At 40.3% G+C, this 26900-nt stretch overlaps 1 protein-coding gene and 1 long non-coding RNA gene across 2 annotated transcripts; both read right to left on the bottom strand.

The window, feature by feature from the left end:
• Positions 1-293: 293 nt before the first annotated feature.
• On the bottom strand, positions 294-24205 carry LOC143183319 (uncharacterized). The gene is given in 12 exon segments (XM_076384847.1): positions 294-791; positions 2901-5365; positions 8650-8775; positions 8859-8915; positions 9286-9411; positions 9954-10129; positions 10204-10502; positions 10767-11242; positions 11486-11939; positions 12552-12634; positions 13014-13036; positions 23937-24205. Coding segments are annotated over 12 exon segments (4371 nt in total). The 5' UTR covers positions 23960-24205; the 3' UTR covers positions 294-728.
• On the bottom strand, positions 18834-19820 carry LOC143183308 (uncharacterized). Its single transcript, XR_013002581.1, has 2 exons — positions 19392-19820; positions 18834-19295 (listed from the first exon to the last, which is right to left on the bottom strand). It is a non-coding gene; the product is annotated as an uncharacterized LOC143183308 (long non-coding RNA).
• Positions 24206-26900: the final 2695 nt, after the last annotated feature.

Here is a 26900-nt window from a genome sequence, read left to right as displayed (position 1 = left end):
CAATCTGTCAAAGTTGAGACAACATTAAGTTGATCTTTAGTAAGTTTTGAATCAAAGTTGAGTAAATATCAAATCAACCCTGAGTCAATTATGAATTAAAGTCGAGTCAATGTTATGTCAACCTTTGGTCAAGTTTAAATCATGGTTGAATCTGTCTTAAGTCATAGTCGTGTCATAGTTAAGTCCCAACCAAATCAATCCTAAGTCAATCTGAAGTCACGTCGAGCTCAGGTCATCATCGATTCTCTATCCCAATAGTTCCCTTAGGTTCATTAACTGAAGTCTGCCTCGCACTCGGTGAACTTTACAAATAATTTATTTTACACAACTTACATAAATAGCACAATGACAGTTTGAGGTAACGACAGTATCGATACAAATCACACGCTCGAACGGTTACATCGCCTCACTTGTCTCCCTTCGCTTCTCTCTAAAAACGACGAAGAATGCGCGAGGCAAATCGAGGGCAACGATCGATTTTTCACGATTCACTAGCTGAACGAGCCGCGTCACGATTCTCGTGCTCTTTCATTCCCTAGCAATGAAGTGCACACCGTGGCTGATCGGGAAAGGAGACGAAAACAGAAGGGAAAACATCTCGGGAAGGGTCGATAAATTCAGGGCAAAGACGCAGGGAAGCATCGATAGTCATCGCGTTTACGATCGCCACGGATCGTCGTCGTAAACAAAATAGAAAATAAAATAAAAAGAAAGAAAGAGAAAACACACTAGCAATGCCATGTTTCCTAAGGTGGTACCCATCTTCGCTCAGTAGTCAGTTGCATCGGGACCTAGAAACCGAGAAAGGAAGACAATTAGCATTTCTTCTTGAGATAACATTCTTAAAAAAAAAAAAAAAAAGAAAACAAAAAAATAATATAGTGCTTCTATATTGTACTGAGCATACCATGACACTTTATTTCACTCCTCCACGACTTCTTTCGTGAAACAATTATCTATTGTTCGTGCAGGAGTGACGTCTATGCTCTCTCACTGTCAGTATAACTTCTTCAAGTACTATATTTCTAGTTGCAGTCGCGTAAATGGTAATTTCGTTGACAAAATGAAGCTATTCGAGGCAATGAATGACGTTAATGTGCATTCTCGCGAAGCGTGGATTATTTTAATGAACGATCGTAGCTTTGCTGTCAAATTGATGACTGATTATCCAGAGTATCTAATTATTAACGATTATTAAATAGCATTCGCTGTTCGGGTGGATCAATTGCTTCAATGGGATAAACTAATACTTATTGATCAAGATACATATAAATGTTAATGTGGCACACTGTAACCATGCAATTCATGCATTTTTAATGATAATGCAAGTGCAGGATGAGTTTGGAAGATGAGCTGGAATTTTAATATCCTTCGTGATCAGATTTGAAGAACAGTACACGTCTAAAATTAGCTATTCTCAAATAATTTCAAAGCTGTATCTGCACGCTAGAAACAAAGTCTATTAAGTCCACTTGTTTTATGTGTGACTTGATAAGTTCAGTTAATCTGAACTTGTGTCAATGTTACGTGGTGATTCAGTCAACTTTGAGTCAATGTTAAATCGACCTCAAGTCAAAGTTGAGTTAATACCAAGTCCATATTTGATCAATATTTAGTCAATGGTGAGTCAAAGTAGAGTCAATGTTGAAATGACTTGTTTAAGTCAAATATAGGTTTTGGACTTGTACTGTACTTCAACTCATCAATTTTAATAAAAAGTAAGATCAGATGACCCATTCAGAAGCTCTTGAAACCGCTTCGATCCAGCTGAACTTTCCTTTTTCCCTAAAAAAGAATTAGAAATGTCTCCCATTCCTGATAATCGTGCAAGTACCGCAAGATGCAAATATGGCACACAGTAAATCGTGCACGAAATTACACATCCCGTGTATGACCATCTCGCAAGTCCTCTGCGACTGGAGGCGTCGCCAGAGTAGATCGCCTGCAGATTCCTGTAAAACTGCAATCATCGCTGGCCTCCTTTTCTCCTCGACCAGCGATGCCATCGACGCTCTCAAACTAAACGAAAACGGACAATCGACTCCTGAACCTCTTCGAACTTGTACACTAAGAACTCGGCAAAAAAAAAAAACACTCCCAGGTAAAAGAATCAACGCAAGCGTTAATCCGCTCCAAAATCGTAAACACAAAACCGAGTCACACGTCGAGGCGAACGTCTCGTTCCTCGCTGGTTAGTAACAAATTCCAACAAATAAGAAAAACAAAAAAAAAAGGACATGATACAAAGGAACATAGTCACGCGACTATAGACGGGTCGAGTGCTACTTCGAAACAAATCTCTCCAAAATAAAACCAAAAAGAACAGAAAAATAGATAAAAAAAAAAAGAGTCAAACGATCACCAAGTGGACCTGTCGGTGGCCGTCGACAGCAAAAACGAAACAGTTGCGAATACGGAAGAAACAGAACACCGATCAGGGCAAGAAGATAACAGTAGAAGAGTACAAGAAGAAGAAACAAAAGAAACAGGGAAGATAGTGATAAAAAAAAAACAAGGTACAAGAACAAAATAATAAAGAATACAGTACAGAGCGGTATAGATGAATATATGAGTATGCAAACGATATGTACCGATAGAAAAAAAAACCACGTAGCCTGTAGCCCCCCGGGCAATAAACGTCAGCCCAGTCTTGCGAATCTAGAGAAAAGTTGCGCGAGGCTCGTCCGTGGACCGGTTGCTCGCGGCCAAACTTCGCGGCCTCATTCTGTCCCGGGCCATCAGCAATGATCGCTCCTCAAGATCACGGGAGTGGGAGGAGCAGGAGGTAGCATCGAGGGATTGGTCGACGAGGGTGGTATCAACAGATCGCTCATTTTCCTCCCCTCCAACGTCTGGGGAACACTCTTCGTGCTTTTGATCCGAGGACACAGCACGTTGACTTTATAGGCCCACAGAGGCCTCTTGCTCTCGAGGACCTTGAAGGCCAAGGAAGGCACCACGTCGATGTCACCAGGCGCTGGCGACTTGGACCTCTTCCAGGCCTGATAATAGGGATCGTCCTTGCAGAGGCGGTCTTGGCGGGTCAGGGCCTGGCCCTGGCGAAGGGCCTCGCCTTGCTCTGGCACTCTGGGACCAGAGGTCAAGGCGCTGGAGTCAGAGTCGTGGAGCCTCCGCCATGACTGCTCGCAGACGGGGGAGTAGTCTGGCGAGGTGTGGCAGCTGGAGTAGTTTGAACAGTAATTGTCGTCGTAGTTGGAGGTGGTCTTCAGAGGCAGGCTCAAGTAGTTCCTCCTGGAGGGGACGTCGTTGCTGGGCTCTGAGTTCTCCAAGATCGAGTCGTCGTTCAGGAGTTTGAAAAGTCTAGAGTGGGTCTGGGTGCGCTGGTACTTGCGCAGGTTCTTCGATGAAGTGCATTCTGAGTCTGTGTCCACCTCGGAGATCATTCGGCTCATGTCAGAAGTGACGCCACTGTCTTCATCGTCGGTCTCGTCTCTGGAGTTCTGTACACTTAGCAAGTGCTTTGGTTCCTTCTTTTCTTCGACCTCGGTTCCAACTTGCCCAGAATCGCAGGACTCTTCTTGCTGGGTTGCCTTAGACCTCTGGACGCTAGCTGAAGTCTCCTTGCACTCGGAGACTATGACCTCTGGCTTCTGGATGTTCTTGTTGTGGGCGTGAGTCTCGAAGGGAAGAGAAGTCTCTTCCTTCAGAGGGTATGTAGAATTATTGAGAGATTCAAATATCTTCTCCTTCTTCGAACTGTCAAAACTTTGAGAGTTCGAGAGACTCTTGTTGACAGAGCACTGTTGTTCCAACTCCTTTTCGAGTTTACTTTCTTCTTTTTTTATTGTTTTCCTCGACCTGATCGTGAACTCTGTTTCCACTTCTTCACAGTTGACCCTGCTCGTTCTAGTTGGAATCTTCCTTAAAGTGAAGTTCACGTGAGGAACCTCTGGCTCCTCGCTCTTCTCCACCTTCCTCTCAACTACCTCCTCTTTCTGACTCTTCGCTTTTTGTTTACTGTCAATAGTCTCCCTCGTGACAGTGAAGTCCACACTAGTGTCACTGTTCACCTGGAAGTCTGCAGAGACCTCGTTGACCCTGTGTTCCTTCGAGCCTCTAGCATCCTCCTTACCGCAAGGCCTCTCAGGCTTGATAGTGCTGTCCCCAACGATCACCGTAGTGACATCTTCGTTGTTCTCGGACACAGAGAACTTGAACCTCAATGGCAAACTAACACTGACAGTTGTCGTCGCCTGTTCATCGGGAGGATCATCAGTGGCTTCAAAAGGTGTTCCAATCCACCCCTGAACAGTCCTGGCTTCGTGCAGCCGGGGACTCTCAGCATCTGCTTGCTCTACGTCCTCATAAATAACACTCAGCTTATGAGGAAACGTCCCACAGTTTGTTTTCCCTTCATCAGCCTCCTCTTGCTCCTCCTCTGAGTCAGTGTTATTCTTCTCCGAGGAGGACTCAGACTCACCCCTAGTAGATACCTTGCTGGAGCTAGCTCTGGTTCCACTTCGTTCAACCTCCTTCTCAAACCTCCCATGAGTATTGAATCCAGTAGAGTATGCCAGATAGGAATCAGAGTCATCACTATCCGAAGACGTGTCATCACAATCGCTCTCAACCTTGGAAGACTCGATAATAGACTCATTGTCAAACTGACTCTCCGAGTCACTCGAGTCACTGGAGTCACTAGTGTCAATGTAAGTATAATTAGGCACTGTGACGTTGAGGCTACCATTAGGACAGGGCTTCTTCTCTGACCCAGCCTCTTGGACACTACCATCTGCTTCTGGAATCGTTTCAGGGATCTCCTCCTCATCAGTTATATTCATCGCTGTGGTGCAATCGCTGTCTCTGCTGTTGGTGCTAGCAGTTCTAGACACGCTGCTCCCTCGATCCCATCGAGGGACACTGTTCAAACCATTCAGCTCGCCATTGTCTTTGGGTACTTTGGCCTCGTTGCTTTTGGAGCCTGTGACATTTGTCACTGGGTCAATTTCTGGTATCTTTGGTATCCCATTGGACACGTTTCCCATTGCTTGTCCACGAGTCTGATTGCTACAGTTGCTCGGAGGAGAAACAGGGACGACGTAAGATGGCGGATAAACGTTGTTGCAAGCGATTTTCCCATTGTTTGAAGGATCGATTCCATACTGAGGGTAACCTGTGTAGCCCTGGTTGTAAATAGGGAAGTAAATGTAGGCAGTGTTGTCGGGATGATAGGGGTAGGAGTCGTTGGGCGTCCCTGGACAGGGGAGGGGGTAGTAGCCCCACCAACCACCCTCGGGGGTCCAAAAGGGAGGCGGACAGGGAGGGAGGAAGACACCCTGCTGATTGCCCGGCACGTTATTCTCTGTTTGGCAGGTGTAATCTGCTTGACGATTTTCTTGCGTGGCTACAACAAACAGCACAATGGCATTCAGACAAAGAGTTCCAAACTGCTCCCATTTTGGGGGTTTGTGGTGTGGTCCTGGGCTCCTCCCCCTCCAGCAACGAATCTGTTGTCTTTCGTGGTTCGTTTCGGTCTCTTCTCCACGCGCGTCCTCGAGCTCTTTGGAGCACGGAATTAGTTTTCAAGAACGTACGACGAGGTTTATCCTCGCTATCTGATCGCGATGGAACTCTTCCTAGAACCTTCTTTTCTAGAACTCTGTTAGAGTACTCTAAAGTAGCAATGTTTGTGATTCGTTTATTCCTATGAGTAGAGTTCCATGTACCATGGATCTAAAAGACAGTGCCTGGTTATGTGAAGATGGAATATGCAAATTATACGCAAAAATATGAAATACAAAATATACAATGTAAAATACAGATTATGTTACATGAAGGGTGAAACAAATTTTTATTTAGTTTCTATTTTTTTTTTGGTTGCATTCTTGAAAATATACATGTACTTGCATAAAAATTCGAAGTTGATTATTGTTCTTACTCTTGTAAATTGCTTACATTACAATATATACATGAGAGAGGAAATGCAACAGTAAAATGATGTACAGGATGTTCAACAATTGGTGTCAGAAATTTTAAGGAATGATTCTACACGCTAAAATATGGCAAAAGTGAAGATAGATGAACTATGTCTGATCTAGGACTTATTCCACTGACTTCGCTGCGTGTGACTAGGAGTTTATTCTAGTGACTTTAGTGTGTCTGACTAGAGACTTGTTCTACTGATTTCTACACCAGATCTGACTAATGCACGCGAGTAGTAGCAGAAGTCCCAAGTCAGACACATTTCACTCGAATTTTAAAGGTTTTTGCAATAATTAATAACTCTGAAACAAAGTCCCAAATGAAATTTCATCATTCTTGACTCTCGTGCTATTTTGACATGTAGAATCAGCTCTTAAAATTTTTGACACTAATAATTGCTCACCCTGTATAGAAATACGAACAATTGTTCATTGCTGAGACATAATTTCACACATATTGCTTCTAAATGAAGGCAATATTCCATGACAATAAAAAGAAATAGAAGTAATTACAATTGCCCATAGAATGCACCGCCAATTAAGCAATAAAAGACACCTGCACGACTTTCCCTCTTCCTTTTTAAGTTTCACCCTTTGTAAAAGCCTACTTCTTGCACCGTTCTTTGGGTCCATGGTACAGATCGAACAAGAAATGAGGACCATGTCGTACGTGCTTTCGGTGACGTGAGATCGATAGACAAGCGAGGTGACACGAAACTGGAGCATCTGACGGCATAGGATAAGCGACGTGTAATCGCACAGTGAACGAGAAAAGAAAAAAAAATCCTGTGTTCAAAGGAAACCATCGAAAATTTCGTCGACGCAACAACCAGCTCGTCGATGACTCGTCGTTTCTTCGTGTAACAAGCGACGATTGCGTTCGATAAGGAAGACATGCTAGCAATATTCTGGACGGAGTTCTTGCGTCGAGGTATTCTACTTGCTCTTACTCTGCTCCTCTGCTCTCGTCTGTCTCGAGCAAAACACCCAGGAAATGCTGGGTATGTCATGACAGTGATCAAAAGGGGGAAGAAGTAGAGAAAAATTCAGGAAATTGGATGAAGTTTCTGTGATTCTCAGGCAAAATGACGTAAGTCACATTTTCGAAACATTGCTCACATTTTTAAAGTGTTTTTACACCTTAATTCACATTATATTAAATGAACTTTTCTGTCTCAAAAAAATTGTAGATCACTATTATGGGATGCAGGTCTATATAAAATATAGAATTAAGATTCAGAGCTTTGAAGATTACTATCTCGAAAACAGATATATGTGACTTATATTGTTCTGCCTTAAGTAAATCTACCACAGCCTCGGGGAAGATATTTTCGATTTTGAATAGGAATATAATATTCTGGGATTATTCCTTCGAGACAGACGAAAAGCTCTCTAATTATCCCCTCGACGTTCTGTCCTGCACACAGAGAGTCCAAAATATTCGTATCCAGATACATGCAAGTGATCACTTGTAATTATAAGTAAATCCCAGCGATAGTGAGCACGTGAAACCAATTAATGTAACATGCAACATTCCCGGTTAAGTACCCAAGTCCATTCGTAGTAGCTTGTCGTATTAATATCTCTAAGAATAATATATATAAACATAATATTCCTGCACCACGTGGCTAAGGTTCAACGACGAACAGTGGAATAGATCGATGATCCACCGGGCACGCGTTGGAACTGATTTCAAATTGAAATTCAATTTCTTTGCGGCGATCGTAACGTTCATTCGATAGCACTCGCAATTGTCGTCGAAATTATCATTTACCGATCTCAAGAAATTTGGACAGGGAGTCTGAGAATTGGAATCGACCTGAACACCAAGGAATTTTCGTTATTCCTGTGAACACAGGATTCGGGAATGGTACCAGCGACGCAACGATTACTTTGATCATTGATTAGAACGCTTGTCACTGAACAAATTAATGGTACAAAGAAACGAAACTGGTCAATAGAAGCTTTCTGCGATTAATCTGATGGACGAGTTTAGCGTGTTTCTACCTTCCTGCGTGAAGTATTATATCGCATGTATGATTGAAAAGTGACGGAACTCGGGTGTATTTTTCAGGAGATATATATGAATGTACTTAGAGCACATATTTAGATAATGTACAAATACTTATATTTAGTACCCAGAGTTTGGCATATTTTACGAATAAGGAATAAAATTTTATCACACGAATTCATTTGAAATATTATTCGAAAAATTTATTCGTTATTCGAATAAAATTTTATTCCAAAAATTGATTGAAAGTGCTCGAATTGAATGTCACTCGAATAATGCCCAACTCTATTAGTATCTAAATAAAATTGCAAAAATAAAATAAAAAGTAAAACCACAAGAAAATAGAATTGTGTAACAAAAATCTTACTATTGCAATTCTTAGATAATTCTAGTCACAATAAATTATTTTGTCCATATTATTTGAAATAATTTGTAGCTACTTATTTAAGAAATTCTTCGAATAGAACCTCCAATTTCAAAGTTCAGATAGTTAGAAAATGTTTACAATAAATAGATACGTGTTTATTAAACTGCTCTATGCTTATAACGTTGTAACTCAAAAATTACTTTCTTTTTTTGAATTGTGTCACTTTTGAAACACATGTGCGACATGACGTGGTGTGTGTACGCTGAACGGAGAACGAGTTCAAGATGGCGGTACGACATCCGGATGGTTTCCGGTCTGTCGATACTCACCGACACTCTCTGGCGCGGTCATCGCCTGCAATATTCTGAAGGATCTCGAGGGGATCGCGCTGCCCATGTATTTCTTTGGCTCTGGGACCTGCTGCTCGCTGGGTGGTAGATTTGCTTGTGTTTCCTCTGAAAATTGTTCACACAATGAGGATTCTTCAATTCGAATCGCTGACCAGTTGAAGAGAAACAAGATGGTGGAATGTACTTACCAAAAGATTTCGAATTTCTGTTCTGTCGCTTGTTAATGGCGGATGGTGGTCTTGGAGCTGCAATGCAATCGAATTTATTAGAATAAAATTTATTTTACGACTAGTCACAAAGTTCACAGTTCTATGACCCATGTGTGGGTCAGGGGAATTTGAAGGATAATTTTTGTTTAATTTAGAGTCAAAAGTTTATAGATCCTCGTTGATCTGTTTCTCGTTCTGTTTTACATTTTAATTCATAGAATTATGAATCCTTCGAAGAAGAGCTTAACAAATTATCTAATATGTAGAAAGCAGCACTAAAATATAATTATTTAACAGAACTGCAGTTACAAATAACAGTATTAATTTCTTTATGAATAAAATAATATTGTATTTAGAAGCATTATTTATGAGACGACCTAATATTATAGAAGAGTCTTAAACTTACTTGCAGGCGCGACAGGAACTTCCCCAGACTCCGTCATGGTCTGCAAGAAGCGGAACGCGCGAGAAGGGATCGCTGCACCGCGGTATCTGGGATCTTCCTCGTGATGCAGGAAAGTGTCATTGTCAACTGCAAAAGCATAGAAAGCAACAATTCACTAAGAGTCCAAAAAAATTAGTAAAACAGAGAAACGAAGAATCACTAAACAAAACTCAAGATAATCCACTTTCTTCAACATTTGCAGAGCTGTTGGCGGGGCTTAATAGACCCAGGAATTAGAGTTTCGTTGCTTAATCTTTTTCTAAGAAGTATTTTTAAGGTATAATTTAAAAAAAATGGTGTGTTTTAAAGTATTACAGAAGTGAAAATGTAAATAAGTATTTTTACGTAAATATTAGCATAGAAAGACTAGGATCTAAAAAGACTCTTTTTACCGAGGGCCCTGTGAGTGTTAAGTAGGGTACTTATCCCGATTTCTGTGCCTTCAGATTAAAATTATTTACAAAAAAAGAACTCCTATAAATAAACTGAAGAATTAAGTTTACACTACGTTTACCTATTGACATGTAAGCTTAAAAAAAGTACCACACTTTTAATAAAAGTTCCCTTTTAAAAATGATTCTAACCTAGAAACAAAGAAATAGGAACAAATACTCTAAATACATCCGTACCCTGTTCTCTGACTCTGTTCATCAAATTCCTGTCATCTTCCGTCAGCTGCAGCTTGCGTAGCTGTTCTGGCTCAATATCATTCGCCGAGTCTGTGTCAGTGATCTTCTGTAGGACACGGAAGGATCGAGACTGAACTGGACCTCCTTCCTGAGGCGCTGGTCCACGTTGAGGAACCCTGTCATAATTCCAACACACATGAAGATCCATACTCTAGGAAATCTTCTTCTGAAAGAACCGCCAAGAACTTACACCTTCACAGTCTGATTCTCCATATTGGGCGCACTGTTTCTGACTACTTGTTGCGGATAGGAGACGTTCGAGACTGGCCCCCCAACAGGCTTCCTGTCGCTGCCTTCTACTACGATGGGGATGATATACCCACCACCTGATTGCTGAGACTGAGAGGGTGCCACAGGTTGTTGCACCTGGTTGACCACTTGGTTTTGCGATGGCTGACCCCAGCGCTGCTGATGGTGAGAACTCGGCTGCTTGAACTGGTGATGACCTGACTCGCGGGGCGCGTCGAACACTGATGGTCTGTCCTCGATCTAGGCAGATCGATCAAGCAGAAGTTAACACTTTGATGACTACTTGATGCCATATTCTTGTCATTTGAAGTGATTAGTCGTCATAGTGTTAATAGAGGGTGTCTCAGGGAAACGGGAGATCTTGGAAAGTAAAAATTTATAAGAAAATAATATTGGGACTGCCAACACAGTTTTCAGAATTCTCTGTTTCCCTAAGACACAGTGTATATCAGAAGACAACATAAATTCTTGAATCGTATTGCATTCTTTTAATATGGAACTCACACGAATGGGTATCATGCGTTCCTGACCCTGAGGACTCGTCTGCGACACTGGGGGACTAGAATATGGACGTCTCTGCTGCTGAGTAAACGGCTGAGGTTGCTGAGGTTGCTGAGGCTGTGGCCTCTGCTGGACAGGCTGCTGCGACTGTGGCCTCTGCTGAGCCTGCTGCCACTGAGGTGGCTGCTGAGCCTGCTGCCACTGAGATGGCTGCTGAACCGATACATAAACTGGCGGTGACGTTGGACTCTCAGGTGACGAGCTCTGTTTGTTCACGTTTGATCGTTTCGCCCACTCAGGCAGCTCCTCCTGGGGTTTGTTCTTGTTCTGCAGCCACGGCGTCGGGGCCTTCGCCAGGGTCACCTGAGTCGGTGTGCTGGGGCTGTCGGGGCTGCTCGGTTGAACAGGAGGCGACACTGACGCCACTTTGGTCTCCACTTTTGTTACGGGTCTGGGTGGCTCTGCTTGCCTCTCTGGACCTGAATTTTTTGGACAAGTGATACTAAATAAATATAAGATATTGGTATTGCAGTACAGGTTAGAAGTGACGAGCCCTTTTCCTACTGAGAGTCAGGTCAATGATCAACCTTAGTCTGAGATTCAAGCTCGCTTGATGCCAAATGAAGCCACAGATTTTTGCATACCAATTCTCCTTTATCTCACTTTACCTCCTGAACTGAAGCTCACATTCACCTACCCTCAACAACACACAAAGTACTCACCATTTGTTGGAGTCTTGTTAGCAGGCGACATGGGGGGTGTCCTATTGGCAGGCGGTGTGGGTAGTGTCCTGTTAGCAGGTGGTGTCGGCGGTGTCCTATTGCCAGTCGGTGTCGCGGGAGTCCTGTTAGCCGAGGGTTGAACTGGAACGTTGGTCGGGAAGACTGGGATCGCCACCTGGGGCTGAACGAACAGATTCGCCCCTGGACCATTCGCTGGCGTCGGTTTCGGTTCGATCGCTGACTTGGGTGGACCCTCGATGCCTTCGTCGTTGGCGTTCTTCGCCACTCGTCGGGCCATTCGAGGGCTTCGAATCTGAGATAGGTCCAGCTTGCCACCCATTCCGGGTGTATACGTGAAAGGCTTCTTGTCCTTCGTCAGCATCGCGTTCTGAATGGCCGCTGGGGGCTCGTATGCATCGTTGTTAGCGATCTGAGGTCTCCTTATCGTGGGTGGCTACGATTCACGGCAAAAATAGTCGTTATGATTATATGCATGTATGCAAAGTGACGTCTACTGTCGCGGCGCGGCTCTTATCTGTCGAGGTCGCAGACGTTCTGGAGTCGGTGAAAGAACGAAGAAAGTTTCTCAGTGAACAAAACTTCTTTCTACTGTTTTTTGTTGCAGTTGTACATACAGTCTGCAAATTGTAGTAATGTGTTTGAAAGAGTTTGAAGGAGTTTGAAGAAGTTTAAACGAGGCTTGGGTATTTAAATACATGCTACTCATGAGTGTGTATGTTTGAACTTATCTCTACGTTAACAAAACATGAAAATATTTTATTTTGCAAAAGTTTTGTCGAGATTATTTGAAAGAAGTCACTTTTGTCACAAGTAACTGACAATGAGTGTTATTATAACGTGGTTCTCACCATGCTGAATCTGTTGAATCGCGCAAAACGAAGAGCAGTTGTTTAAAAAATAGTTTGAAATATGAAGCACACAGTGTACCAGTGACTTGAACGATAAGAAAGAGGCTTCCTTTCACGAAAATTCAGCGACACGTCGTTTCAACGCGAATGTTCGCACGCGACGAGCCACGAACTCAAACTAACCGAACTCCGCTTACCTCCACGGTGTTGATCCTCATGGCGGGCATTTGACCAGGCGCTGGAGGCGGGGGTGGAGGTGGAGGAGGCGCGGGACAAAGTCCTGGAACGAGTAGCAGCTTATTGTGAATTATGAACCGCCTTGCTTCTGCCGCCTGGCTCATAAAAAATTGCTTTTATCTTATTTCATTGCTTGTATTTTTTATCTGTCTTTAGTTATCAGATAAACTGTTTATTTTGGTAGGATGAATAACCATAAAAAATAAAGAAGAAAAGACTGGGTGTGTCTTTTGATTAATGATAAGGATTTTTATGAAACCGAGATATTAATATAGTTCTTGTGAAATTAAGAAGGGTTTAAGTTATTATTTTAGAAATTTCGTATTTGTTTAAATAATACAGGGCATCGTATTTTCTATCTCAGTATTCAGCGTAAGCATAACATAAATGTATGTTTATACATAATTAAGGTATTTACGTACCTGTCACTAGACCGTCCGAATTCCTGCAAAAGAAATCTGTATAAGTACTTTTGCTTCAATCAATACTGTAATTATCACTATTCTCTAATATCTTTCTCAATAAACATACATATAAATATTCCACTTTTGTGAACGTAATGCAATCTCAAATCTACGAACTTTTCAATTCAACTAAATTCAATTCAAGGAAATTCACGAGTACCCATAAATCCAAAGTATCAAAAGAGTCTCATTTCTATTTATCGCCAATTTTGATAGTACACCATTTACAAGAGAATAACGACACTGTCCCAAAACAGTAGGTAAGATATTCCTCATCATTGAACCTCAAGAAGATCGTTCATCATACCTCCCACGCGTCTCTACCACACCTATTCAAAGCGAACACCCTCCAAACAATCCCAAACATCGAATCGCGCTCAAGTGCAGCGCCATGCTCATGCACCCGACTCTTATCTCGAAAGCTCAGAGTTCAAGCACTCTTCAGCGCGAAGGAGCGTCGATCGCGGCGATCGGCACCGTGGAAAATGCAAGACCGATATCTGGCAAGATTCGCCGCTCGCTCAGGCATTCCTGCCTTATCTGTGGAACGCGGTGGCGCAGACGGTTGAGTCACGCCGCCTCGTATCGGTGTATTTCGGTGCAGGCTACGTGTGCCGTGCGATATTTGCGAGCATATCGCTCGCACGGCCACTGTCAAAACGGGCCATTCCGATGACTTCGCGATTGCGTCGGCTCGCGTTCCAATTAGCGTTTCGAGGACGTAGGCGCCGCGAAACGGAGCCGTCACGCTGAATCAAGTTATGTCGACACGGTTCATGGACAGCGTAGAACGTAAATTGACGAAATGCTATCGTTGAGGGCTATTTTTGCTGCGACGGTAATTAGGGGACCTTCGTCACCGAAGTGGTCGTAGCGAGTTACGAGTGGATAGTGTCTTTTAGAATGTTGACACTTAATTGACCAATTGGAGGACGTGTAGCTTGACTGGGGATCTTTGTGCATTTATGGCAAGTTCCAATATGCAAAATATAGAGAGTCGAATTTTGAATTAGGTCGCACTTCTATAACTGAACATTTTATGATTTAAAAGTTTGAAGACTTTAAAGAATTTGAATGTTTGAAAATTTTAGAGAATTTGTATATTTGGATATTTGAATATTTAAATATTTGAAAAACTGAAAAATGCAATGCTTGGAAAATTGAGTAGATACGTAAAAAATTAAATATTTGAAAAATTGAATATTTGAAATATTGAACACTGGAAAAATTGAATACTTAAAGAATCAAATATTTGAGAGTTTGAAGATTTGAAAATTGTAGAGAATTTAAGTATTCGAAAAATTGAATATTTGAAACATTAAACACTTAAAAAATTCAGTACTTGAAAATCGAATATTATTTGTTTAATAAAAACTGAACAAAAATTAAAAATTAAAAATTATTTGTTTAATAAAAATTAGACAGGAATTAATTTTTTCTTTTCCTAGAAAAATACAAAGATTGACAAGAGTAATTTTTATTATGACCTCTTCAATTACTAGTATACTCTCTAGCGTTTTATACAGGTAAGTGGTTCTAAACCTCGTATCTACTAATACATCTACTTGTAAACACATGTTAACAAGTACTATTCATATTTCACGATAAGTTTTGTAAAACATTTCAGAAAACACGAGCAATACTTGAGTCAACAAAGTATAAGAAATAATCTGAAAGAGGCTAATCTGAAGCATGTAGCCATGATTCTTCTCACGTGCAACAACGCTCGTCAATGGAGACTTATTTATCTTCATGTGACACTACAGCGACTACCTTTCGGTTGCCTAGAAGTTATCAAGAAACGAGCAGGATAAAGGTGGAACCCAACTGTCACATCGTTATCTCGCGATGACCCGACCCTACTTCATTACCTAATCCTCTCAAGGAAGTCATCCTCGTCGCTAGGTAGCCTCGCTTAATTATCATAACCGTGGTGGAACTATGCAGTTACTTCTCAGGATATTGGGAAGCTTCAAAGCTCAAAACATTGGAAGAAGTTCAAGACAATGGATTATTTTTGAACCGGTAGAAAATAGCTTGGATCTTGTCGGATATTTGCTGAGTGGTCCAGCGGTGGCCGACATCTTGATATCTCTTTGGGACTGCGGAGCGAAGATTTATTTGAAGAATTTTGATTCTACTTTGAGAAGTTTCTGGAATGTCTCTCGCTCTGTCTCTCTTCCTCTCTCTTTCTCTCTGTTAATTATTTTTAAATTGTTCTAACTGTTCTGCTAAAAGGTTCGAAAATTGTGTTTTTTATTTATATGACTTGTTTCGTTGTTAAATAAGTAATTAAATATTGATGACGTGGAAAGTGGACAGAAGTTATTTCACTGATGAAACAGCATTCAGTTATGATTATGGTGATCCTCTATTTCAAGAGGCGATATTTTTATAACAGATTCAGAGAAGAGCCGCTGTTTGCTTCGTATTGAAAGTTCTCTATTTTTACTATTCGCCGAGTGATTGGACCCCTGAGAATGATCAGGCTATTCTGTGTCTCAAGTCTGACAGTCAGTGGACATTGACTGACTCTTGAGTTAGTCATAGAAGAATGACCGAGAAGTCTAAACATTTTTCAATATTTATAACTAGAATTGAAGAGTTCGTTCATCTCGTAAAGTTGGAAAATTTCTAACGAATAAAAGCAAAATTATGTGCAATGGAGTAAAATTTCTAAGAGATAATAAACGACATGAGCAAAATTTAGCGAACTACTTGCTCGCCAAAAATTCATAACATAGTAGATATAGTATGCAATGCACACTATAGAAGTATGGTCACTATTTTAAATTTTACGAAGTTATAAATCAGGTCCTCAATTCTAAGTTAAATACACAGAAAATATTGATGACTAGGTCAGTGTTGACTACGAATGCAATGCACAGTATAGTATTGTGACCACTATTGTAAGTTTGTCGAAGTTTTAAATGAGATCCTCAATTCTAAATTAAATTCCCAGAAAATATCGACGACTAGGTCAGTATCGAATACCAACGCAATGCACACTATAGTAGAATAGCCACTATTTAAAATTTTTCGAAGTTTGAAATTAGGTCTTCAAGTCTAAATTAAATATACAGAAAATATCTATGACTCGACTAGGTCAGTATCGATTATAAATCGTAATCCCATTTTACAAAATTTCTTCTCGAAAATTCGCAACCAATCGGAAGAAATATACGAAAATCTCCTAGACTTGTCTTAAAATCCACGCTGCCAAGAGAACAATTCATCGTGCGAATACGTGGCAGACTCGAAGTCTACGCGCACACATCCGACAGCTTTTAATAATAGAATTTTGGAGAAGCACCGCGAAACGGAAGGCGCTTTTATTTTGGCACGGTGATCGTGGCACGTGTCGATTATATTCTTGTTTATGCGCGCGAGCGCCAGGTGGCTGGTACGTGGAAAATTTACGAATTTCCCGAGCAGAGTCGCAGTGAACTCGAAGATCGTTTACAACGTCTTGTCGATGGTATTTTCGCGAAAATCGCTGGGGGACGCGCGAATGACCGTAGACGCATCGATCTTGAGCCTTCCACTAAATTTAACATTGAATCAGAGGGGTGACGTCACCGGTAGCGGCTTTGGATCCGTGGATCGTAATTCTCAGCGGGAGTTCGACTTTCTCGAAAGAGGAGTCGAACGTTTCCTTCGATGACTCTCTGGGAGAAAGACATAATCTGACGAGATAAGAAAATTATGAGAATCTTGTACTGCGAAATTGTGAACTCTTTGAGTTCGACTTTCTCGAAGAAACAATTCAACATTGTCTATGGTGACTCTTTGGTAAAAACACATAATCTAATGAGATGAGAAATTTTCTTTTGTAAAATTGTGAACTCTTTGAATTCAATTTTTGGGAAAAAGGAATCGAACATTCCTTCGGCGACTCTCTGGTAGAAAAACATAATCTGACAAGATAGGAAAATTGTGTCACACAAATTTTATTCTGTAAAATTGTGAACTCTAAATCTATTTGGTAACAGCACAGTGGAAAATCTTGAATTTTGAAATTTAATAAATATATTAACCGAGTATAATTCCATTCCATAACAAATATTATTTGTCGTTTCATGTACAGGGTGATCAGTGTAACTGTAAACCCTCTAATAGGTACTGGCAGCACTTACAATGCTAACAGCATTTATTCTAAATGCTGCCAACACTTGGAGAGTTTCGAGATAAACTGCTCACTCTGTATCGACTAAAAATAAACAATAAAAAACCTCAAAAAATTCGCAAAATTAAAAAACTCCTTCAAAAGAACCTAGAAAATAATCTGAAGCAAAAAAATGATTCTAGAAAATATTCTACGAATCTCCACAATTCTAATACTCCAGGCACAGCGTATTCAGAAATGAATATTTGAAAGGTCTCCTTTTCCCGCCACAGCTCCAATCACGCCCTCTTTCGAGCTCTCGACCAACCTTGAAGTACAAAAATTTTCCCGCGCGTTCGTCAGCGCGCATTTCGAAGACGCTTTATCGTGTAAACGAAGATCGATCGCGATCGCCGACGAAAACGTGGGTTTCTTGGAAAAGCTCGGTCACGGCGAAATCGAAGGCGCGATGTCGCGATGCTCGGAACCCAGCCAACAACAGGCCGTGGATCGTGCAAGTGTATTTAGGTAGATACGCGAGGCGCGGTTAAATTTAGAGCGGGCCGACCTGCGCGTTACCGCGCCGCACAAAATGCTTCCGATTATTTTATTTTTAGGGTACGACGCGGTTTTTCCGCCGCGTCGAAGACACCTGACGGTGCCCAATCAAAATGACTCGCGAAACCAGGAAAATCGAACGTGCTAACTGGGAATATCTCCTCCAAGATTTTTGGAGTCCTGAGAATAGCGATGGGAGTTCGAGTCTCAATTTTCAAGCGATTCGAAGTCGTTCAAGATTTCAAGACTATGAAGATTCGAATCGCTTCGAAGGTGATTCGAAGCCTGAGATTCTTGGAAGTCTTGGAAGACAGCTCGAGCTTTTCAAACTGTTTTTAATACTTTATGTTAATAATACTGATTGGATAGAGGTATGTACTGGAAGTCAGTGCCCTTCCTGAGTTGTTGATCAATTTTTGGGACTCAAGTTGGGACCTATTCTACTGTTTTCTCTGTGTCTGGTTTAAGCCTCATTCTACTTATCTCTCTGTGTCCTGACTTGGAACTTATTCTACTGGTGTTACTACGTCTGACTTGGGACTTATTACACTGATTTTACTGACTTGAGACTCACCACGCTCTGTACATCGGTAGTAGAATAAATCAGACATATTTCGCACAAGTTTTAGGCGTTTTAAGTCCAATTCGTTACTGATTTTAGAACTTTTTCCAAATGTGTATGATGGGAGCAAGTGTCCTAATACTTTTGGAGGAGACTGTAAGTCAGCTTTCAATACTTTTCTGCCAGCTGTGTCCAAAAATATTAACTTCCGTCTAAAAAAAAAAGAAGAATAAGAAGGCTCCAACATTTCGATCGAATTAGTTTCCAAGGTATTCATGAGTCAGGTACGCGTCGAAGAAAAAGAACGAAGAACTGATTAAAAAGCTCCCTGAATAGAACTCTCTAAACCACAGTACGTGCGCTCGATCGTGAATCGGCGTTCATACGAAGAACGTAATCTGCGAGCGTTGTCAATGCGAAAGTAGCTGGTTTCGCAAAAAAGAGGCGTACAGCTCAGCAACCATTGTGCCTGGCGTCGAAAGAGAAAGCGCGGGACTGCAAAAAGGGGTCCACTCGTGCGATGCGTTACGTCGATCGATCGGTGAATGGACCGTCTAAACTGACTTCAAAGCCTGATCAGAGTACACTGGAGCCATGGATATAAGTTGAATCGATTTGTGCAGACTTCCGCGTTGTGGGTTATTTGGGACAAGACAGACCATGTTTATGGAAATTTATATTTTTAACTGGAAATTTTCAAACTTTTAAGTGATTCAATTTTTCAAGCGTACAATGTTCCAAATATAAAATCTTTTTAGTATCTACTCAATTTTTCGAATATTCAGTTTTTCAAGTGTTCAATGTTTCAAATATTCAACTTTCTCAAATTCTCCAAAATCACCAAATTTGTATATCTCCATATTTAAAATTTGTTCACTATTTAAATCTCCAGTTTCCATGTTTTCCCAATTTACAGTCTCTTTAAATATCACTCTCAATTTCCTGAATAAACCCTTATCAGACCTTTGAATGACCCTACATTTTCCCCTCAAGGGTCAACAGTAGCCTACTGAAACTAAAAACATTAACTATCAGGAATGTCTTTTAAGTTTGAGTCTCGTGTTAAGCCAGTCCTACTATATCTCGAAGCGTAATGGAGGCCTTACTATACCTCGAAACGTAATAGAGGCTTGACTATATCTCGGAGCGTTCGTCTGGTCGTTCGAGCGACGTCGAAGCGCGATGGACGCACCGTTAAAAATACACTGGTGCCAGCCCTCCATGGCACGTGGCAATGAACAACAATTTCCCTGCGGCCTCTCGATCAAGAGGGTCATCCACCCCTGCGAATTTCCCTGATGACGAGTTGCCTCGATCACTCTCGGTCGTTCGTCCACGAGTAGAACGAAATCGGGGATGTTGATAGCCAGCGGCTCGAGCAAGGTTCCAAGACGTTCAAAATTGGACGATTCGTAGGCGGTGGACCTAGAAACCCGCGACGGTGTATTTCCATCGCGTCGATCGCTTTGGGGAAGGGAACACGCGCACCATCGCTCTAGCTCAGGGGACACGGAATTTTACTGGCGTCGAAGCGTTTGAGAAAGCTGATGGAATTGAGGGAAAAGAAGTTTTAAATTAATTTCTTATCTACTACAGGGTGAGTCACGTAACTGTATCACCTGAATTTTCTTGTAAACTGTTCGTTACATTAACAAATGTTTCAAACGAAAGCTGTCTTATATCAAGAGAAGGATATCAGAAACGAGTGTACCCTCAACACGAAACTATTTTAGTTTGAAATATTTTCACATGCAATAAATGGTTTAAAGAAAATTCAAGTGATAGGGTTGTGTGACTCACCCTGTGTAGTAGAAAGTCTAGAATATTGTATTTATGGAATAACTGTTTACTTAAATATTGCAGATGAAATGAAGAATTTCCTATGAACTATATTTTTGGAGAATATACCTAGTTTTGTTAGAAAATTCTGTTAAATTATTTTCTATTAGTTAATTATATAGGAACAAAATATGTTTAAAGTAAATAGGATAGTTATATGTAAAAAGTCACAGGCATGCGCAAGTTAGTTTTTATAATGACGAATGACAGGCAAGAGTGATCAGTGTACAGAGACTTGAGAATAGAGGTGAAGACAAGCGAAAGTGAAAGAAGAGAGCTGGTGTTTCTGTCCTAGGAGCTTTGATCAATGGAGACTGAACAGTGTCAGAAAGGGTAATCGGACGATCTGGATGCATCGATTATTTCATCAAGCTGCCCGCTGCGATTACTCATCCAAGTTCGATATAGAAACTCGCCGTGGGTGGCGACTATAAACACGCATCCAAGCTTTCCTTGCTTCGATGCACCGTAGCCCCCCACTTCCTTTAAAGTAATGCCTATAGCTTTGTTTAACGCTCCAATTCCCATAGTTCGAATTGTGGGCCAATGAGAACGACTTTATTAGTTTTCAAATTCTCAAACAGTAATCTAATTTTCATTTGCTCCTCCAGTATTTACATATCCAAATATTTAAATACGTATTCATATAGACAGATTATTCAAACTTATTCAAATATTCAATTTTTCAAGTGCTCAATGTTTGAAATATTCAATTATGAAATACTCAATTTTTCAAGTGCTCAATGTTTGAAATATTCAATTATGAAATACTCAATTTTTCAAGTGCTCAATGTTTGAAATATTCAATTATGAAATAGTCAATTTTTCAAGTGCTCAATGTTTGAAATATTCAGTTATGAAATACTCAATTTTTCAAGTATTCGAGTTCTCTAAAATCTTCAAATACTCAAGAATTCAAATATTCAAGTATTCAAATATTCAAATATTCAAATATTCAAATATTCAAATATTCAAATATTCAAATATTCAAATATTCAAATATTCAAATATTCAAATATTCAAATATTCAAATATTCAAATATTCAAATATTCAAATATTCAAATATTCAAATATTCAAATATTCAAATATTCAAATATTCAAATATTCAAATATTCAAATATTCAAATATTCAAATATTCAAATATACAAATATTCAAATATTCAAATATTCAAATATTCAAATATTCAAATATTCAAATATTCAAATATTCAAATATTCAAATATTCAAATATTCAAATATTCAAATATTCAAATATTCAAATATTCAAATATTCAAATATTCAAATATTCAAATATTCAAATATTCAAATATTCAAATATTCAAATATTCAAAAATTCAAAAATTCAAATATTCAAATATTCAAATATTCAAACATTCAAATATTCAAATATTCGAATATTCAAGTATTCAAATACTCAAATACTCAAATACTCAAATACTCAAATACTCAAATACTCAAATATTCAAATATTCAAATATTCAACTATTACCTACTTCAAATTTTTAGACACAACTTTTTCAAGAAAACAAGACATAGGAAGCAATTTCAGTTATTAACATTTCGTAAACAACTGGCGCTATGAGCCAAAAACTGAATACTGACAAATTCTGTAACCTAGCAGATTTATTGAAAAGTGAACATTATACTTGGGAAATTTTCCTCTCAATATTTTTTCCTGATAGTTAGATTCATGCCTCTCGAGGAGCTCTGTTTCGTTTTTCACAGAGGACACTTTATGTCTCCACTCTCTGTCTTTGTCTTCCTGTTTTCCACCACAAGCGAAATAAGGATGGAATACATTAAGATCGACCTCGGAGCGATCTTAACGGACTCTTTCAATGCGTTCTCTTGGATGAGGGAATATAGGTCGAGAAGTTCGTTCTTGGAACCGACGCGAGGCCCAATGTTAAACATGACCATCTTCAAAGAACGAGTTCCACGCGATTTACCATGTTTGCCTCGAGTGGACCTCGCTCGGACCTCTCAGGGATCAGACTTCGTTTCTGCTTGAACGAGTCATTACGCTCAGAATAAATCATCCGAACGGGAGAATAGAAGCTTTACCCCTGGCATGACATAATGGCCTCACAGTATTTATGCTAACTAAATATTTTACGTAGAATTCTAATATTCCATGTAGAAAATATCCACAGATAAGGCATGGAAGTTAATCAACTGAAAGATGGTGAAATTCCTTTTATATGGAATAATATACAGCTGTGGTCATCGAAATTGTACTACTTAAAGAAATCAGCATTTTTGGTTTAACTCTAGACATGAAAGTCTTGATTTATCTTCTTCAATTGAAGGCTTTATAAAACTCTTGTAAGTCGAAATCTCTAAACAAAATCTCCTGTAGCTGAAACATGTGCAACGCAGGCACGTTCAGCGAATCGAATTTAAAAGATGACGCAATTTCATTATCCACTGCTGCAGAATTCCTATCAGAAGACAAAACTGTGCGCGCCAGCAGCACGAAAGCGAGACGAAACACCGACCTTTCCCAACCCCCTAACGTGTTCCAAAAAGCTGTCGCTATTTCCGTGCAGCCTGGAAACAGAGAAAATGGACTGCACAGATTGCCTGGGTCAGCGAAATCGCGACAAACGCCTCTTAGCCTAAGAGCTAACTCATCTCTCCAAACTGTACCATCACGCCACTGTCCATTCAAACTATTGATACCTTCCAATGCTCTCAACAAGGTCTACACACAGATCTCTGAAAAAACATGGCGAGTCATGTTGGATCAGCTACAGTAAACTCAAACTGGGTTTCAAACCAGAGGGAACAGAATTTCAATCTTCACTTCAATCAGTAGTAAATTGAACTCCAAATGCAAGGAAACGAAATTTCTATTTTCACTGGTTCGTCACGTGGTACTGTACCAAATTGGACTGTAAATGGAAGAAAATCAAATTTCGATTTCCATTTTCACTCGTCCATGAAGTGGTACAGCATCAAACTAGATTCTGAATACAAGGGAACAGAATTTCAATCTCCACTTGTTTGCAAAGAGAAATAGTGGCAAATTGAACTTCAAACAACAAGGGAACTAAATTTGGATTTTCATCAAACTAAACTCTAAATAAAAGAGAACAGAATTTCAATCTTCACTCATTCCTAAAGGAAACTGGTAACAGATTAAATTCCAAAAAACGTAGCAACTAAATTTCCATTTTCATTCGTTCACGAAGTGGCACAGTATCAAATCAGAGTCTAAAAAGAAGAGAACCAAATTTCGATTTTCACTCGTTCACGAAATAATACAAAACCAAACTGAACTCTAAATACAAGGGAACAGAATTTCGTTCTACATTCTTCGGCAAAGTGAAACAGTAGTACACTCCAAATTGGACCTCCAAGTACACTCAACCCTTCCATAACACGGTACTCTAAAAACATTGTCCATACAACACGACTTAAACTCGAGCAAGCCTCGTACATCACGATATTCTAATAACACCGAATTACCTGTGTTACAGGAGGGATGACTATACAAGGTACCAGAATCTCGATCCTCGCTCGCTCCCAAGCAAAACAGTGCCAAACAAGAAACCAGTTCCACCCGTCCTACCATTTCTGGCAGGCCATAGTCTCGACGAATCCTCGAACAGCTGAGGCTGAACCAGCCGAAACGTGTCTCACCAGTCACACCGAATAGAAGAACCCCTAAACCCCAAACTTTCCGAACTTCTTCAGCCTCGGTGGCTGCTGCCTCAACCTTCATGGAACTCTGACCTCTCGGCGCGTAGGATGAAGGGGACAGCGCGGTCCAGGGCTGGGAAATATCCAAAGGGAAAATCCTGTCTTACCCCACGAACGTCGAGGTGCTCATGTCGCTTAATCTTTGGTACCCGCTGGACGATACGAAATCCCCGATGCCTGTCGGTTCAGATCGCGCCGCCTCGTGCCGCTTTCCACCAGACGATGGGAACCGGTTCTCTGTGGCCGTGCCTGCTCCTCGGTGGCCCCTGAACGTGCGGAGGAGGTGGAAGGTGGATACGTGGAAAGGGACGAGCAGCACCGATGCCGACACTAGCGCGCGCCCGCTGCTACTGCGGCCTGTCGATCCCCTGGCTCGATCATCGCGCTCTCAGCCGACGCCATGCCTCGATCACGCTTGATCCTCGATGGCGCGCACGGTTGAACGAGCGAACTGGCGGAGGTGATGCGTGGAGGAGAAATGAGTGAAGGGTGATGGGGGAAGGAAGATTCTTGAGATGAAGTTGGGGTGAGTTTTGGTATAAGGTAAATGTCTCGGTACCTGGAGGCTTAAGATGTCAAATGACTCAGTAAATGAACAACCGAGAAATTCACATGTCTTCCCAGATAGCACACGACGTCTTGAAGACGTCTATTTTATGTTCATTTTATGCCTGAACGTCTTACGACATAATTTAGTCGTCTTAAAAACATCCAAGAGCGTACATCTTAAAGACATGCAAAGTTTACGTCTATAAAACGTCTTAAAGACACACTACATGGACGTCTTAAAGACTTACGCTTTTGGACGTCTTAAAAACGTCTAATTGTTGTCTGAACGTCTTATATACGTAATTTGGACGTCTTTAAGACGTCTTATAAATGTTTCTTAAGACGTCCTAAAGACATACTGATTTGTAACATTGGACGTCTTACAGACGTCTTTTGGATATTTTTAGGACTTTACTGGATATTTTTAAGATGTTTTTAAGATGTCTCTGTGCTATTTGGGTTAATACTTGAATTGCGTTAAAGTGATTGAATTATTTTATGAACTATTTTATTCCTTGTTTTCTTTTTTTTATTAGTAGTACTTGTTTTATATTAGAATTTAAGCTTGAAATGAAATAGAATTAGAGTCAGTGTCCAGGGATCGGGACATGGTTGGCTACTGGGACATTTATTTTGCTGAGCAAGCTTGAGGCCTGGACACAGTGTAAAGCTTATGTGTCTAGGCTTCATGTTTGCTTGGTATGTCTGTAGAAGAGGTGGTGGGTGAGGTTTTTCGAGGTGGTGGGTTTTGTGGGAAATGGGTTAGGGTGAAGAGTGTGTGGGATTAGAGGTTTGGGTAGGGAGAAATGTGGAAGGTTGGATGGAGTGAGGATTTGAAGGAGTTGGGATTAGGAGACTTTTAAAATTTTGGAATAGTTAGTATTTGGGTATTGAAGATTAGACATTTTTTGGTTTTCAAGTATTTGAGTAGCTTGAAGTATGTACTTAGAGTATTTTGGATTTTAGTGTTTTAAGTATTGGAGTATTGACAGCTTAAAATATTCAAATTTTTTAGTATAGAGATTTCCAAATCTTTAAGTATTTAAATTTTCGTATATTCACTTTTCTAAATCTCCAAGTCTTTAAATTTCCAAGTATCCTAATTTCTAAACATCCCATTTCTAAAATATTCAAGATTTCAAACACTCCAAATTCAAATATTCAATTCTTCAAATCTTAAAATTGGCGAACTTTCAAATATTCAACTATTTAACCTTTTAAAAAGTTTGGCACGTTTAAAAACGACTATCTTAAAACCTTTAGATAATCAAATTCTCAAACATTTAAATGTAATAATTTCCAAGTATTCGGTACATCAAACATTCAAAAATTTTAAATCTCGGCTGGATTTTTAAGATCCAACCCAAGATCTGTAAAATTCAATATTTCAAGCTCCCCATATTTTGGTACTAAGCTGACAATAGATATACAACTATAACTTCACCTAAAATTGCAACCAATTAAAGCGATCAGACCTATCCACTCCACACATTAGAAACCCCATAGAACTAAATAAAGTTTCCAAGGACTAAGGCGTAAGGATTCAAATTCCTCGAAAGCATAAAGTACATAAGTACAAACGCAGTGATACAGAAACAGCTTCCTCTTTCCACGTGAAAACAGGTGATTCAGGCGATTATGGAAAGCAAGATTGGTTCCAGCCGATCGACGTCGCGACGGTTCAACTCGGCAGGTGTTTTCTCGCTGGACAAAACGAACCTGTCCCGTAAAAACGCTTCTTCTCGATCTGGTATTACACTCGCGATCATTGGGTTTATTCGCTGTTGGTCAACTGTGACGAGAAAAACGGCGATGGATTAGGTGCGGAAATAAATAAGAACGCGTATCGTTCGCTTTCTTCTCACGAAACGCCAACAAGAACTGAGTCTCGTGCGAAAAGGCTGGATAAAAAAAAAGCAGGATTGCGTTTCGCAAAATTTGCCACAGCGAGGGAAACTACCTGGAAGAAAGAGAAAAGTACTTTGATCGACCGCCAGCCGCTGTCGCAATTTTACGAAAACTAACTCGGCAAAGAATCGATTCCATCGGTGGTTAAACAAGAAAAGTATTTAATTATGAACCGTAAAACATTCGAGCTATGAACGCTACATAACAATGCTAATAGCGTGTCGTCGTTAATCGACTGTTTTACTGTCGATAATCGCGACAATTTTCGGATAAGTAGCACCATGGGCAATTAGTCTAGGTTTACACCAATTGTATAATTATTTCTTGCGGTAATCAATTCCGTTTTCCAGTGCAGCGAAAATGGAGCAGAGTCGATGATTACTTAACACGTTCACAGTCCAAAAGGATTCTAACTCATGTTTATATTCAGAAGATCGAAACAAATTTCACAAAGTTATTAAAACTGTTAAATAGGTACCCAAAAGACACTGTGAAAACTGAAGAAATTGTCAATGAGATCCACAGATCTTTTAATCAGAAAATAAGCAAGAATTAAATAAACAGACTGCGAATTTTTACACATTTATAAGAAATTTCGATATGCAGAAAAGTAG

Source organism: Calliopsis andreniformis, chromosome 1 (assembly GCF_051401765.1).
Source record: "Calliopsis andreniformis isolate RMS-2024a chromosome 1, iyCalAndr_principal, whole genome shotgun sequence".
In the NCBI taxonomy this organism is placed as follows: Eukaryota; Metazoa; Arthropoda; class Insecta; order Hymenoptera; family Andrenidae; genus Calliopsis; species Calliopsis andreniformis.
Note: the sequence above shows the minus strand (reverse complement) of the source record. Positions and strands in the feature narration are given on the sequence as shown.